The sequence below is a fragment of the Cervus elaphus genome, chromosome 30 (genome assembly GCF_910594005.1).
Source record: "Cervus elaphus chromosome 30, mCerEla1.1, whole genome shotgun sequence".
NCBI classification, from domain to species: Eukaryota; Metazoa; Chordata; class Mammalia; order Artiodactyla; family Cervidae; genus Cervus; species Cervus elaphus.
In genome coordinates, this window is record NC_057844.1 from 49,797,399 (window position 1) to 49,814,722 (window position 17,324).

Sequence of the window (17,324 nt, forward strand, 5' to 3'; positions counted from 1 at the left end):
TAGTCTCCTTAGTCTCAATCAGACATTAGTTTTATGGAGCCGATCAGTAATAAAGAAAATACTGTGAAGGAAAAGGTTTTAATATTTGGCATATAGCCTGTGAGGGGAAGGAGCGATTATCTTCAGGATGCCGCCGCCCCCTACCTATCCCATAGACATGGACTCATCCTGTCTGCCGCCCACAGCGCCTTCTGCGCAAGCGCAGACTTGTGGCGGCGCAGACTGGTTAGAAATCGATGCTAGTTCAGTTCAGTCCCTCAGTCGGGTCCGACTGTTTGTGACCCCGTGGACTGCAGCAGACCTGGCATTCCTGTCCATCACCAACTCCCGGAGTTTACTCAAACTCATGTCCACTGAGTCGGTGATGCCATCCAACTATCTCATCCTCTGTCGTCCCCTTCTCCTCCAGCCTTCAATCTTTCCCAGCATCAGGGTCTTTTCAAATAAGTTAGTTCTTCGCATCAAGTGGCCAAAGTATTGGAGTTTCAGCATCAGCCCTTAGAGTCTCATTATAAAAAGGAGACCTGATAGGTTAAATGCCTGGCTTATAGAAACATGATAATATTACATGAGTCATGATTTCTTATGGGGGTACACTTTTTTATCCATACTGCCAACAAATGAGGCTAAATTATATTAGGTTTTGATATGTTCTTAAGAATTGCAAAAAGACTGTTTTAGGATGGTTGCTTGGCAATGAAACAGAGGCTAAAGGCAGATGACAGGGTCTCTACACATAAAGAAAGCTGGACGTATTCCTACTGGGATAAATAATATAAGACAGTAATCATAGTGGTGTGCCATGAATAAGTTATAGGTGTGCAGAGAAACTGACCCTCTCCAATAGCTCCAGGGAAAGAAGGGTGGGGCCTTGTCTTAGAAGATTCCCTGGGCTAGTTATGACTGCTTTGTCAACCTTATTTGATTAAGTCAGGTGCTGAAATCCCGGATTTCATCAATTGTTAGCACATATTTTTTCTCATTTGACTCCTCAGAAATCATACTGCACGTTGCTTCAGATGGGTCCTTACAATGGCAGATAGCCAGGCAGCAGGTGTGACTCAGCTGTTTTTGCAGGTGTGTGCATGAACTTGGTTATAGCTGTTCAACACTTCTATTGAATTATGGGTATTGTTGGCTGTGTACATACTATGTTCAAATGCCATGTGAAATGCCTTTTAAAAGATTATGCTGTGATTTGGCATAACAGAAAGCTACCAGGAATGGAACCAGGCAGGAAAGAGAACAGTGGGTTGGTTGTAAACTTATACCAATAAGGCAAATATGGGTTATTGGAAGAAGGACCAAAATTCCACGTGTTCTTACAAATCAACCGAATTACAATTTCCAAAAACCTGAGTAGACTTAAGTAAATAAAACAAAAAGGTGGTGGTGGAACTTCTCTGGTGGTCCAGTGGTTTAAGACTCCTCACCCCCAATGCAGGGGCCCTGGGTTCGATCCCCAGTCAGGGAACTAGATCCCACACGCTGCATTAAAAAAAAAAAAAAAAGGGTTGCTTATTTCAGTTCAATGTTGGAGAAGTTGCCAGATCCCTCAGAATACAAGAAAGAACTTGATAAAAATAAGAGCAGTTTTAGGGTCTCAAGTACTTTTATTAAGACATCAAACATCAATTTGTCAAAACCTTCCTGATGTGTTTGAATAGAAGCTGCCAAATTTGTAATAATTGCTGGGAAAATGAGACTATGAGTTTAGTCATGTAGGAAATAACGTTTTTGGAGGTAACAACTACATGTTTTTATTTGGTTATTTGAATTTGGGGCAGCTGTATCAACTGACACCTGGTTATTCCTCTGAATTTGAGTATGAAAATTTGGGGCAGATCTAGCAATTAGGTGTTGCTGTATAAACCCTGCCACCACCACCACCACAAATTCCCAATGTCATATTACAAGCAAACATTTCTTTAGCTTACATGTCTTGGGGGTTAGCAGTGGTTGGGCAATGGAGGCTGGGCTCAGCTGAGGTGCTTCTGCTGTGTTCCAAGTGTCTATTACTCTCTTCCTGGAACCAGCAGGCTGGCCCAAGCTCATTTTGCTCCAGGTGATGATACAAGTACAAACAGCAAGCAGAAGCTTATTTAGGCCTGGACTTGGAACTGGGATACCATTATTTCTTCTCCACTTCATTGACTGTAACAGATTACATGGCTGAATTCAAAGTCAAGAAGTAGGGAGATATACAGTTGATTCTCACCATAACGAAACCACGAACATTGAGTTAGTAAATGCCGAACCATTGCTCCTCATGGGAACAGGTTAAGTTCTTATGAGCCTCTGGTCACATTTTAATCAACTGATCAATACATTTTTATGTATATTTTTGTTTAAAGTCACCACATTTAATCTATATTATTGATTCATTAATACTGATCCCAGGGCTAACAACACTATAACTCATGCCTGAAAGAATTTACCTAATATTTGTATTTTCTATACACATCACAGTCTTCCTGTATGTGGGAACACAAAACAGCACATGAGCACAATGCTTGGGGCCATTCTGTACAGTGAAATCATCAACAAAAAGCACAAAACTGCATATATATATACATATGTATATATATATATATGTATATGGCATTAAATAGACTGCATAAAGGGTACATTTCCAATACAAGACTTCAAACAAGATGGCAGAGGACAGACTTGCTTCACCTCAGCTGGGAACTCAATATTTTTGCTACTCCAGGCATGTCTGCAAATGACCTTGAAAGTGACATGAGTAGCGATTTGGGGGTTACAAATAAATGTAGACAAATAGATAAACCAAAACACAGAACCTATGAATAATGAGAATTGACACTACTTTGCTCCTAGTGGAAAACACTTCACTGTTATATGGCAAAGGGTACAGATAAAGGAAGACTTTAAAAATGGGGGCCTTACATATATGTATAACTGAATGACTTTGCTGTATACCAGAAAATAACACAACATTGTAAATCAACTCTACTTCCGTTAAAAAAAAAAACAAAAACAAAAAACCCCAAACATGGGGGCTGATAATGCATCATGGGCCCCATCTTAGACTTACTGAATCAAAGTTTGCATTTATTCCCCAGGTATTTGTATGCACATTCAAGTTTAAAAAGTACTGGCCTTATGGATACATGCATGCATGCCAGAGGCTGGGAGTTAAACCCTACAAACTTCAGAGGCTACTACATTCATGAAGCTTTTATGGGTCCAAAGGCCTAGGGCATAAGAGGACAACCTCTCTAAGGTGAAGGATTGACTATTGCACCCTGCAATTTCTCTTAACAGGCAAAGATGGAGCACTTGGTGGGTTTCTGGCTTTTGGAGGCAGCAAATGCCTCATTTGGGAATACAGGTGTAACACATTTATGGGTGATATGGCTGGCTGCCAGTTGCAGTAGGTCCCTGAGCAAGACAGTGCTCTGCACCAAGTCCATGCTGGAATACAAGCTGCCTTCTGTTTGACCCTATCTCTCAGCAGATCCAATGGCACTAGAGAGGTCCATGCTGCTGGGAGTCCTAGGCAAGCCATAAAAGGAGCGTCAGAGTGCAGGACCTCATGATTCCGGAGAAACGTCATTCCCCTGACAACAGGTCATTTGAAAAACAGCCCCTGGCATGCCACTAAGAGCCTGGCTGTGCAACTGAAGTGATGATGCAACTGTGGCTGCTCATCATGAGCTGGGCATCTCAGATTTAACAACTCGCAGCTGGGTGGATATAGCAACAGTCTCTCAGATGGATAGAGAATGGGGACTCTTGGAAATTCCTTGGAAGTTGAAGAATGGTGGCCAGAAGAACATAAGTGGGAGAACTGGAAGTTCCCCAAGCAAGGCCAACTCAATGTAATAATCTTTTGCCCACTCCCTAACTGCTCATCTTCCTGCTTTCCCTCTGTTGGGTGCAGCAATAATACACTCTATCCCAAGTCAGATCTCTGGTGTCATCAATGACAACCACGGCTCAACAGAAGGATACCCTCTTCCAACAGAATCTCTTTAATCTGTGTCTGCCCCTCCGTCTCCATGGCTATTGCCTTAGTTAAGTCTCTCATCATTTTACTCTGGCAAATTTCCCACATTACTGAAAACAGCATTTCTGCATATCTGATTATTCCATTCATTCCTCAAATATTTATTCAGCATCTACTGTGTATCAGGCATTGGGTTAGGCTTTGGGGAAAACAATGTGAAGGAAAAAAAAAAAAAAGTACTTCAGGCCTTATGGAATTAACAGTGTGAAAAGAGAGATGAAAATACTTCTCAAAATCCTTCAGAGGTCCCCCCTTGTTTTCAGGATGAAGCCCTGATGTCTGGACCAGCTGAAAGTGAATGTGTTAGTGACTTAGTCTTGTCCCACTCTTTTGTGACCCCATGGACTGTAGCCCACCAAGCTTCTCTGTCCATGGAATTCTCCAGGCAAGAATACTGGAGTGGGTTGCCATTTCCTTTCCCAGGGATCTTCCAAACCTAGGGATCCAAGCCTGTCTCCTGCATTGCGGGCGGATTCTTTACCATCTGAGCCAGCAGGGAAGTCCCTGCCTATCCCTCCAGCATCGCTTCTAACCACTGCCCTTCAGTCTTGCAGGTTCCATAGCCACAGTGCACACTCTCCCTTCTTCAGAGCACCCTCTTCTCTGAATGGCTAACATCTACTTTTTTAAGGGCTCATTCCAGCTGTCCACCTCCTCCAGGAAGCCTTCTGGAAACTCCCTTCCCCCTTTAGCTGCCTTTTTCTGTAGTTTCACCCACCTCATGCTAACATTATAACACACGTATCACATGTACTGTGATTCTTCGTTCTTTTGCCCACTTCTTTTACACTATGGTAAAGCTCAGCTTATTGTATCCAACACTTAGTTATAGCGTCTGATTCATAATAGGTACTTGACATTTTTTTGTCAAAAGGAACTGTGTAGGTACATACAAATACCCCCCACTCTGTAACAGCAGGCAAGGCCAAGACATCACTTCTGTACCGTGGTAAAGGAGCTTCTTGGCATGACTCCGTCACCCTCTGGTTGTGGGGCATCCTGGAGGGCAGTGCCCGGCTCCTCCCTGGATGAATAGGACTCAGCGGCACGCCCCCTAGCGCCTCGGGCTGACTCTGCAGGAATGGGAGGGCGCTGGCGAGCACGAGGTCTTAGACTCGCGCTTGGCGCATGCGTGGCACGCGAGCGGACCCTTGGGCTCGGAAGAGTCCAAGCGTGAGGGGAGAGAGCTGTGGAGCGAGCTAAGATTCTTTTCCTTTCTGCAATAGGAAGCTGGATCCTATTTTTCAGTCTCTCATTGTTTCTTAACTTAAAGTTTAAGCCTTGAATTATGGTTCTATAGGGAGCTAGAAAGGACCTAGAGTGTCATTAAACTTTTCTTCGTCTTCGGACACCCCTCCCGGAGGGCGCAGGTTGGACAGTCCCAGGTCAGGGCCGCGGGGGCGGAAGCGGCGGCGGCGACGGCGGCGGCTGTCAGAGCTGGAGAGGGGCCGGGCGGAGCGGCCATGGAGGGTCAGCGCTGGCTGCCGCTGGAGGCCAATCCCGAGGTGAGCGCGGCTCCGGTCTCGGCCTGAGGCCGCGGGCAGGGGCGGAGGGGACCGGGCTGTTGCAGATCGTCCCGGGCAGTTTGTCGCTAAATCGTGTTCTCTGTTTCGTTTTCAGGTCACCAACCAGGTGAGTGAGGTGTCTTGTCGCTCGGGACCCGGGAGCCTTCCTTGGCTGCCTACAGCCCCGCACTCCCTTGGAGTCTGGGATTTAACTTCGTGCGGGTCCCTCTTGCTCAGCTTTAGACGGGCGTGCTTTTTTTTTTTTTTTTTTTTTTTTTATGGCTGCCTCCATCCCGCCTGATTCCTGGAAAGATGCTCCCAGCTGTCTCTGGTCCTATTCCCCGTCATCACGTTTCCTGGGATTTCGGGGTCAGAGGTTTGAGGGACATTCACCCTGTATTCCTATTTCTCTTCCTTCTAAGTCTTGCCTCCTGCTAGTGCGAATCCATAATTGTCCCACCCCTATACCTTCCAGGTGACTAATTTCCCTACAGTACCTGACTCTAAGCTTTGTAAACTCGCCCACCCAGTCCTTGTAATTTCCTGCGCCACCTGCTCCGTGAAACCATCTTCAGTCATCTCTTGCCCCATCAAGTCAACTTCTCTTTCCCACCACACCCCCTTTCTCTTCCAGTTCCTTAAAAGTGGAATTCAATTTTTTATGCCATAGGAAAGCTCAGTTCCCACGTCATCCTTTGCCACCTTCAACTCTTTAAATTCCTTTGGGTGTTGGATGGGGAGGGAAGAGGGAACCTCTCCCAGCCACTTGATTAAAAGGACAATAAGTACTACCAGGTATAAACTTTTTATTTGCTTAGGTGTATTTTGTCTTATCCTCTTTTTCATTCTCAACAAAAGGTTTACTTTTTTACTGCCCTCTTATTTTATCATATGGTACAGTTTTCCACCTCCTTAACCTTCCTATTCATCACCAAGGAATAATGATTCATTATTTTTGGTACTTAGTTTTTGGTTTTGAAAGAAACCAAATAGAAAATTCCTTATATAAAGAAAGCAGATAGAATGCTTTATCTCAGGGTAGTCAACAAACCCTTTATTTTTTAATTCAGCTTTATTTTACACTTCTGAAATGATCATTTGTCCGTCAACTTTTGTTTCTTTACTAATCTAGAAATGTACAGAGCTTGGAACATAGCATATATCTTTTACGTTATTATTAAGGTGGCGTTTCCAATCAGTGTTAATTTTCTTTTGTTTTACCTCCTTTGGTTGTTGTTCATTTCCCCCTCTACAACATTTTGATGCTTTTGTTAAGAAAAATCTTGAGGCCAAAGAAGTTAGTATTTCCAACTTCTGATTTAGTGCCATAGGAAAGAAGCATATTTCTCTCAGACTTAATCCCTCAATTTTTCTATAGCTTTAGTGAAAAATCAATTTGCCATATATCTGGACTCTGTTCTGTTGATCTATGTGTCCATTTTCATTATTGTAGTTTTATAGTAAGTCTTGAAAATAAATAGTATGAATTCTCAAACTTCACTCCTTTTCAAAATTGTTTAGGCTGTTTTAGCTTCTTTGTCTTTCAATATAAATTTTAGAATCAGCTGAGAAGCTGATGGAAAGATTTGTGTAAATTAAGAAATTTATACAAAAAATTCTGCTATGATTTTGATGGTGAATGTGTAACTAAGTCAATAGGTACATTTTGGAGAAAATTAACATCTTAACCGGAGAAGGCAATGGCAACCCACTCCAGTACTGTTGCCTGGAAATCCCATGGACGGAAGAGTCTGGTGGGCTGCAGTCCGTGGGGTCGCGAAGAGTCGGACAGGACTGAGCGACTTCACTTTCAATTTTCACTTTCATGCACTGGAGAAGCAAATAGCAACCCACTCCAGTATTCTTGTCTGGAGAATCCCAGGGACGGGAGCCTGGTGGGCTGCCGTCTATGGGGTCGCACAGAGTTGGACACGACTGATGTGACTTAGCTGCAGCAGCAGCGGCAACATCTTAACAGTATCGAGTCTTGCATTTCATGAAGATGGTGCATCTCATCATTTGTTTGGGTCTTCTTTGATTTCTTTCAAAAGTAGTCTGTTGTTTTAGCATGTTGGTCTTGCACTTTTTGTTTGTTTATACCTAAGTAAGTATTTAATGACTTTTTGGCACTTCTGTAAATGATACTGTTTTAAAATTTTATTTTCTGGTTGTCTGTTGCTGTATAGAGAAATAGAAGCTATTTTTGCATATTCACTTTGTAGCCTAATGCTGTGCTAAATTCATTTACTTTAGTGGCTGTTTTTGGTAGATGCTTTGAGATTTTCTAAATAGACAGTCATAGTCTCTGTGATTAGACTGTTTTATTTTTGCCTTTTCAGTCTGAATGCCTTTTATTCATTCTTCTTGTTGCACTGGTTAGGACCTTTAATACAAAATTGAGTAGAATGGAGAAAGAGAGGACACCCTTGTCTTGTTCAGGATCTTAGAGGGAAAACATTTGATCTTTCGTCTTTAGATGTGTTAGTTGTAGGGTTTTGGTAGATATTTTTTATCATGTTAAGGAAGTTCCCTTTTCTGAATTTGCTGAGATTTTTTATCATGGATCAATGTTGAATTTTCTCAAATGGCTTTCCTGTGTCTCTTGAGGTTATCATTTAAGGAAGAAGTAATACCAGTCCTACAAAAACATAGAAGGGGGGCACTTCCCAACTCTTTTTATGACCAGCATTCTCAGGCAAGCCATAATAAGAAAAACTGCAGATTAATATCCCTCATGAACATGGATGTAGAAATCCTCTACCGAATATTTGCAAAGAGAATGCAGCAATATATAAAAAGGGTAGTATATCCTAAGAACAGTTTATTCTGGTATTGTAAAGCTGGCTCATTACTAACTATCAACAGACTTAAAAACAATCATTTTTAGACAATATTGTCACCTTAATAAGATGGAAGCTTTTATAATTGGAAACTTAGATCTTGGTAGACTGTGAAACCGATTCACTTATTCACATCAATTAAATAATATTTGGGGGACACCTTTTGGAATACCAGGTACCTGAGCAGGAGCTGGTTATATTTGGTGATGAAAACATTTATGGTTTTCTGCTTTTCAGTCCTTTGGGAGGACAGACAATAAACAAGTAAGTAAAAGAAGAAAGGAAACAGCGATTGTTATAAGTGCAGTGGAGAAAATTAATGGTACAGTGATGAAGACCGTCAGGGAAAACACACTAAGTTGAATGGTGACAGGAGGCCATTCTGAGTGACATAAACAGAGAGAGATATTATTAGTATATGATTGTACAGTTTCTGGCATGCTTTGGTGTGATTACGTTTGTTTTAAACTTATTATTTAAAGAAGTAATGCACATTTAGTGGGAGAATGGACAAGTAATCTAAAAAGTGATTAGTTTTAACCAAAATTTTTGTAGTTGTTTCTTTATTCTCTTTGTGTTAGTGGCAGAACTGAGAATCTAAAATGAATTGAAACTGAATTAACTCACAGCCATAGATTAATCCCAACAACCATATCCACCTCCACCTTTTCTTATTTCCTCAATTTAATGGAACCCTTGGCCTTTTACTTATCTTGGTTTCACTCTGTTACCATTTGGTGGTTGCATGTGTTATTATTGTACTCAGTGTCAGCAAACACTGTTTAATGTTGACTAGTTTTTATAGGAATGATTAATACATGTCAACTAGATGAAGATCATTATTAACTGTTGCACGTTAACTGGTAACCACATGTCTCAGTAGGTGTGGTAAGTAGTAATTTCTTTTGTTGCTTACTATGTTATCATCAATCTCTTCTCAGTATATTTTATCTTACTCTAGGTAGAACTTACCTAGAATAAAATCAGTTCAATGACAGAAGAAAATCATTGGAAAAACTTAAGCTCTGTTCTGTTTATATATGCATTTACAGAACTGATAGCTTAAGGCCAGTGGAAAGTTACAAGTAATTAAGCGTCAGGAATTATAACATTTTTTACAAAGAACATTCTGTGCTATGGGCAATCATAGCATTTATTTTTATGATCACACTAGATTTTCATCTTGATTATGTTTTGTGATTTGAGTATTACACGGCCACAGTTTATAATTTTGAATATTGTTGTGTTTTAGACCCATTGATTTCTGATATGACAATTTCCTAGAAATATTCCTAATTGTGGATTTTATTGAAGAGGCCAAAAGTGAAGAAAGTGAAAGTCACTCAGTTGTGTCTGACTCTTTGCAGCCCCATGGATTATACAGTCCATGGAATTCTCCAGGCCAAAATACTGGAGTGAGTAGCCTTTCCCTTCTCCAGGGGATCGTCCCAACCCAGGGATCGAACCCAGGTCTCCTGCATTGCAGGCAGATTGTTTACCAGCTGAACCACGAGAAAAGCCCAAGAAGAGGTTGAAAGAAAAGAAATTTACTTTAACATTATTATTGTATTTAGTTTAGTTGCTTATTGTTGGAAAAAGAATTAGAAGTCATGTGCTGGGTAGTTGGCATGAACATGAAAACATTTGTTAGTTGGGGTTTCCCTTCTTGGGAAAAACATGCTTGTTACCCTGTCCTCCTCTAGCTGCTATCTCCTTTCTGCTTCCCTTCTTTGTAGAATTTCCACAAAAAAATTGTCCGTATCTACAAATTTTTCCTGTATTCACTCCTATCCTCACCATTTCACAGTAACTACTTTTCTCAAGTTTACTAATCACCACTTTGTCAGATCCAGCATTCACTTTTCTCTCACCACTTTCTTGATCTCTCAGCAACACTTGGTAGAGTACCCACTCCGTTGGCTTCTGTGATAATTCTGCTTGCCTCCTATTTCTCTGACTGTTTCCTAGATTTGCTATTGCTGGGTCATCTCCCTTCCAATTTCTGAAGAGTTCCTCAGGGCCTTGTCTAGATTGCTAATCTTTTCTGTTGTAGAGCATTAATATCATCAGCTGTCACATGTTTGATCCCATGTTCCCCCGAGTCCTGACTTCTGTACAGAATTGGAAACTAATATATTCAGCCACCACTTTGATATCTCCATTTAGATACAGGTATCTCAAACTTCACATGGCTGAAAAAGAAATCTGGATTTACATCCTCTCATCTCTCCTCCATATCTGCTTCCCCAGTCTTTTCAGGGTAGTGCCGTTTATCCAGTGCTCAAGTCAATGTCATTGATTGCAGTGCTATACTAATTTAGAGAGGCCATTCATGTATTGATTTTAATTTCTTTGGTTTGAATCTCTGCTCTGAGATCATGGGCAGTTATCTAACCTCTTTGTACCTCAGTTTCTTAGTTTCTCATGGGTACTAAATCTCTTTAGTCATGTCCAGTTCTTTGCAACCCTATGGACCATAGCCCGCCAGGCTCCTCTGTGCATGGAGTTCTCCAGGCAAGGATACTGGAGTGGGTTGCCATGCCCTCCTCCAGGGGATCTTCCCAAACCAGGGATCGAACCCAGGTCTCTGGCATTGCAGGTGGATTCTTTACGATCTGAGCCACCAGGGAAGCCCAAGAATACTGGAGTGGGTAGTCTGTCTCTTCTCCAGGGAAGCTTTCTGACCCAGGGACGGAACCTGCATCTCCCCTGCACTGGCCCGTGGGTGTTTCACCACTGGCACCACCTGGGAAGCCCTAGTTTCTCACAGTCTCTCCCTATCTTGCAAAATTGTAAGGATTAAATAAATTTTTCTTTTTTCCTAGTCTTTCAGACCCAATGATCTGCAACTCTGGTAGACTTTTTTCAGAATCTATCCCAAATCTGCCCATTCTGTTCATTTCTACTGCTGCATCCCAAGCCACTGTCATCCTTAGTCTGAACAATGCAATATCTTCCTAACTAGTTTTTCTGCTTCTCCGTATGCCACCCTAAAATCTGTTCCCAGTGTTTATCCAGGGAGATTTTATAAAAATGCAAGTCACAACTTGTGTTTCCCTGCCTGAAACACTCAGAACACAAAACAGCCTTCCACTGCTTGTCCTTAGAATACATTCAGGCTGCTTACTCTGACTTGATAGGGAGGTACTGTGCCTGTCTCCCGCTTTCGCTGGGCTGCAGCCTTTGAATGCCAAGCCTGTTGCTGCTTCAGTCTTCGTATAGCTCATCCTTTGCTTGAATCACTACGATCTTAGTTATTTCATGGCTGATTCTTTCTTGTTGTTTGTATATTAAAGTTACCTCCTCAGTAAGTCTTTCCTGATTATTCAGGTCATGTCCCATCCTCCTCCCACCATCCACCCTGAGTCTCCACTGACGTCATCTCTTGTTTTATTTCCTTCATAATACTTAATCACCTTGTGAAATTACCTTGTCTTTGTGTCTGCTTGTTTATCGTATGTATCCCACCTCTAGCATGTAAGTTCTGTGAGAGAAGGGACATGTCTGAAGTACTGAGGGTGGTGTGTGGCCCATAGAGGGCTCTCAGCAAATAGTTACTGGGTGGAAGGAAGACTAAATCTTATATAGCTGCTTTTGTGCTCCAGAAAATCTTTCTTAAGATTACCTTTAATGTGGTCATGAATCTTTTGCTTGAATATTTCAGTAACAGTATTCTATCTCATTAAAGTGGTTTAGTCTTTTTTTTATTATAATGAGAATTAATGTATAATACATAATTAGAAGAATTATATTTCTTTATATTGAAACAAAATCTGCTCTTCTGTAACTTCCTCCAGTTGTCTGTCATCCTCCCATTGAAATCATGCAGAGTAAATCTAATTGCTCCTTTGTGATGTTACTGAAAATATTTGGGGAAAAGGATTATAATAATTTAAGTCTTCTCAGAACATGCCCAGATTCTCCAGCTGTGATGTCTTCCAAAACCTTATTATTCTGGTCACCTTTCCTTGAGCCTGCTTCTGTTTGTCGTCATCCTTCATAAAATAGGCCTCCCAGAGCTGATTCATATTTCACTCTGCATAGTCTATGTTGAAATAGTGGATTACTACATTATCCTGAGTAATCCAACTTTTAAAGCAGATCCAGCATTGCATCATTGTTTTGACAGTTGTGTAGTCACTCCATATGGAGCCTGCAGTGACGTAACCTTGAACTCCCCTTTTTTCGAGTCCCTACATAAAATATTTTTACTATTTCCCCATTCTGTACTTAAATAATTTTATTATTCTTTGTTTATTGAATATCTATTAAAATTCATTTTACTCATTTCCAGACTTTAGGAACCATTGTTTTCTCATTTAGCTCTTGGTTATTTTCCTAGTCCTAGTAACATCCAACAGTTACTACTAGTATATTTTTACTAGTGGTGATATCACACAATTACTGGATAAGTATAATTTCTGTCATAACCCAAAGGATTAGTAAATTAGTAGTGAGGCAGAATATATTGCTGTCCTGAACTGCCCATTAGAGATCAGAGCAAGTGGCTTTAGAACAGATTTAAAAGGAAGGTAGGTTTAATTTTTCTCTCTTTTTTACATATATGTAATCAGAGTTTTTGCTAACCTGACTCTCACCTAAAGAATAAGGAGGAATTCATTAAAAATGGCAAGGAGGGGCTAACAGTTTTTTAGAGAGAAGTCCAGTTCATGTGCAAAAACAAGGTGAGCGATGGTTGTCAACACTTCGAGAACTGGAGGCGAGCTCATTGTGGCTGTGGTTAGAGAACCAAGTACAAAAAGATACTTCGAGCCGTGAGAGACAGGTAAATAAGTGCCAGAGCTCCAGAGCTGAGTGTGGCAGCCCTGGCAACATGACCTTGCAAAGTCACACAATCTCCCAGGCTCCGTTTTCTCGTTGGTGAAAGGATGTAATAAAACCTCTTTTGCCAGTTGCGGTAAAAGTAAAGTGCATTAAAGCTCCTAGCATAGTTTCTGTTACAGGATACTCTCTAAAAATGTTGGCACATAATTTAAAGAACTCTGCATCTAGTGGAAATAACTCTCTTTGGCCCAAAGAATAAAAAGAATGAGTTAACCAAGATCTTTTGGGGGCACATAATCTATTTTATTAATTATTTTTCTTGATAAGCCAAACATTAGTGGCATTATGAAGATTCAGTGAGCTAGTCAGTCAGAATTTTTTGTTATTTTATTATCCAGTGTTTAAACAAGCCAGAAGACTAAGGTTAGCGGTTATAAATCCCTTTATTATACTTGATACAAGCAGGATGTTTTCTATTAATAATTGTGTACAGAGGTCTGTGCAAGTGCGTGTAGCACGTGGAATACTTTGTGAGTGGTCTGGAGAGTTTTTTGGAGTAGTTTTACTACTGGTATTTTGTTTTCTCTCAGTTTTGTAAATTTAAAGAAGATACATGCGTATCAGTTCTGTAGATTTTATCTTAGAAACTACATCTAACTATTGTAAAAATGACACTTTTTGAAAATACTGGAAAATAAAAAGTTGAGTTCATACTGCCCACGCTAGTTGCTGTTAATATTTACTAATTTAGAGAATTTCTTTTTAATCTTTCTCTGTTTTTGATTATCACATTGCAGGTAGGTTCTTTTTTTTTTTCTTTTTTCTTTTTAATAGTAAAAGTAGGATACTCTGTAAAGTTGAAAGCCTTTTTCCTCACCTTTTTTCCACTGCCCAGAGGTAGTTACTGTAAATAGCTGCTTTTATTCTTTCTGTTGGGCTTCCCTGGTGGCTCAGACGTTGAATCTACCTACAATGCAGGAGACCTCGGTTCGATCCCTGGGTTGGGACAATCCCCTGGAGGAGGGCATGGCAACCCACTCCAGTATTCCTGGGTTGGCTACAGCCCGTGGGGTTGTAGAGTCGGACACGACTAAGTGACTCGACACAGCGTTCTTTCTGTGCTTGTGATAACTTCCTGGGCGAGTCTGACTCATAACAATGTCTGCAACAAAGCTTGCATTGATGTACTTCATATATATTAACTAAATTGAACTTCTTTTGATCAATCTTATTTGATAAACTATGAGTAAAAAGTTAAGGAGAAGTATGATTCCAGCTAAATTTTAATCATTTTAATATATTTAATCGTTAATGTGTCCTCAGTCCAGTACTTAGCACTCTCACTACAACCAGCCGCCTTTGGAGCTTGGTAATATTTATACTCTTTAGCTTTGGCTGGCATGGAATAAGTTTACAACTTCAAGGTAATTTGCCAGTTTTGTCCAGATTGTTTTTTCCCTAAAATGTTTAACTGTTACTTTCTGTTTACAGCACAGATGTGAAAATTTCCTGTCTTACATGTACATTTTGTTTTATAACTTTATAGCAATATGACTTGGGGTTACATAAAATTAACCAATAAATTTAAATTATTTTATGAGGGTTTATGATACTTTTCCTTGACAGTGTGCCTTTTAGAGCTGTCGGTTCTGTGCAGGTAGTATTTGGTATCAGGAGTATGTGGAGCTGATAAAATAAATGTCTGGTTTCAGATTAGAAGCCAAATGTATCTTTCCTACCTCTTTAACTTGGCACAAATGAAACCAAATATATGTTAAATATTCATTATTAACACAGCTTAACAGACATATGCCCACATACAGATGACTAGATTAAAATATACAGTTTTCAACAAATTCAACAAATTTGTTGCTGGTTCCATAAATATAACTTGAGTGTCTGTGGTATGGAATTAAAAAGATGAATAAGATGTAGTTCCTTCCCTGGGCTCTGCAGTCAATTTTAGTCCTTTTTTGGTTTATAGATAGAATTGAATATTGAGGAGGGCTAAGACTAACAATTTCAGAGGCAGTGGAGAAGGGAGAGGAAGTAGTTTGGAATACTTCATTGAACTTTATTAAAGTCTGGAATCAAAAATAAGAATCAGATGAAGAATTGGTATTAACTAGAGGAGTTTGTTGATTTCTGTGGCCTCAGACTGTTGCAGAGCATGTTAATGAATCCATGGTTGTTGAGCACATTCTGCTGAGAGAAGTTTTTAAATTCAGTATGTTTCTTATTAAACATATCAAGGACATTATTTTTGGCCAACCATATTATCATTAAGGAGTGTTTCTTCTACAAGCCAAGAGATGGAGGGATGTGGACAGTGGTCATCTTTTCATCAGAAAAGTCATTTCTTGGATAACCTGACTGAGATGACTAAGACTGTCATGTAATAGGTCATGGCTTCCACTGGTTTTGCAAAGTGTCATTATCTAAGTACCTATGATTGTTCTTTAGGGAGAAATACCCAAGGCACTTTTTTATTTTTAAATCTCACATAATGTTAGACCAGTAGATACTATAATGTATTCTTGAGGTAAGGTATAATGGTGCATTTTTAATAAGTTTCTTGTTTCTTCTGCTCCTTTATTTCTGTCATGTAAAATTTATTTTGTGATGGTGCAGTTTTTAAAATCATCAATTTCATTCCATACAGACATATGAGTTTATTGTGAAATTCACATCATTCTCATTATGATGTTCTTTTTCTCTCTGCAGTAGATTAGGGTCTGATATTTCCCTATGAATTCTCCAAGAGTCAAGAAACCACTTCTCTTTTGTTACAGTTGTTTTATCACATGTAAGCGAGACAGTGAACTTGAGTAGGTTTCATTGTGTACTGGAAGTCAGAGAGCCAGTAGGTGACTTTATGTCAAGCACTTTCTGGTATTCACACAATTCACTTGGATTTTTTGGCTTTATATACTCTTTTGCTCATTGATAAAACTTGTGATATTGATCTAGCATTTGTCTTTAAACCTCAGGCATCATTTTTTATAATTAGGATAAACTGCTGATTTACTACTAAAATAAGTCTTTATATACTAGAACTTAGATGCATTTCCTTAAAAATCACATGTTGAGAATGAGTTTTAAGATATCAGCCAAGTCACCTTGTGTATGTTTGGGGAAGTCCTGGCTGTTCAATCCCAAAGTAATGGATTGGGTGGGGGTGGGGAAGGAGTTTTGCTTAATACGTTATAAATTTTAAATGTTTGTTAAGTGAATGAATAAATTGCTATCTCTTCTCACATAATTCATGAAGAACCTGCTTTATTTTATTCTTATTGAACATCAGTAATATTCATACCTTCCATTCCCTTTTGTATATCAGATACATAGTATATACACATTGGTTATTTCCCTGTTATAAAAATACTTTCCCTGTTTTTTTCCTCTTTTCCCAGTTTCTCAAACAATTAGGTCTGCATCCTAACTGGCAGTTTGTTGATGTGTATGGAATGGATCCTGAGCTCCTTAGCATGGTACCAAGGCCAGTGTGTGCAGTGTTACTTCTCTTCCCGATTACAGAAAAGGTGATTGTTAAGTAAGAGTTTCTGGGAAATGCAGAGTTCTTTTTCAATGTTGAGTTCAACCTGTGCTCTTCTTTGAGAACACATAACTCTATTCTTGCGTAAAATGAGGAAATCTAGGAATGGGGACATCTTAAAAATCTAATTTTATTAAAGAGATGTATTTAGATTTTGATTTGTAGATTGACAGAGAATCCCTGGGTAAGTCTTATAAACTTGGATAGTTTTCTTTTTTTTTTTTTTAAATATGGTTAATATGCCTCACCTGTTTTGATGTGACATTTAATCACATTTTGATGTATATACTTTAGAAATGGATAATCTTAAATGTGTCTTAGAAAGTATATAAATACAAAATATCTATTCAAATTTTCACTATATAAAATATGTAGATTTTTTCAACACATCATATATATATATATATATAAACAAATCTTTGTTTTAAGGAGGTAATATAACTAATGACATGGGTTACATTATTTTCAGATAAAAACTTGATTTGGGTGGAAATCTTTAAGCTTAAAATACAGTTTAATCTGCAGATTTAGACTATGTTGGGGATTCTGAACAGCTGTTCTTAGATCTCTGTATCCACATTCAGATCTGTCATTTCAGCCTTCCT

The 17,324-nt window shown here is 39.5% G+C and overlaps 1 protein-coding gene across 2 annotated transcripts in view; it reads left to right on the plus strand.

Moving 5' to 3' along the window:
• The first annotated feature begins 5,391 nt into the window (after positions 1-5,391).
• The window catches only part of UCHL3 (ubiquitin C-terminal hydrolase L3), a 46,278-nt gene continuing 34,345 nt past the window's right edge, over positions 5,392-17,324 (plus strand). For both annotated transcript variants that reach the window (XM_043892214.1, XM_043892215.1), the window contains exons 1-3: positions 5,392-5,538; positions 5,654-5,665; positions 16,577-16,705. In XM_043892214.1, the coding sequence (XP_043748149.1) occupies positions 5,497-5,538; positions 5,654-5,665; positions 16,577-16,705 (183 nt within the window). In that variant the 5' untranslated portion in view covers positions 5,392-5,496. The remainder of the gene's footprint in view (positions 5,539-5,653; positions 5,666-16,576; positions 16,706-17,324) is intronic.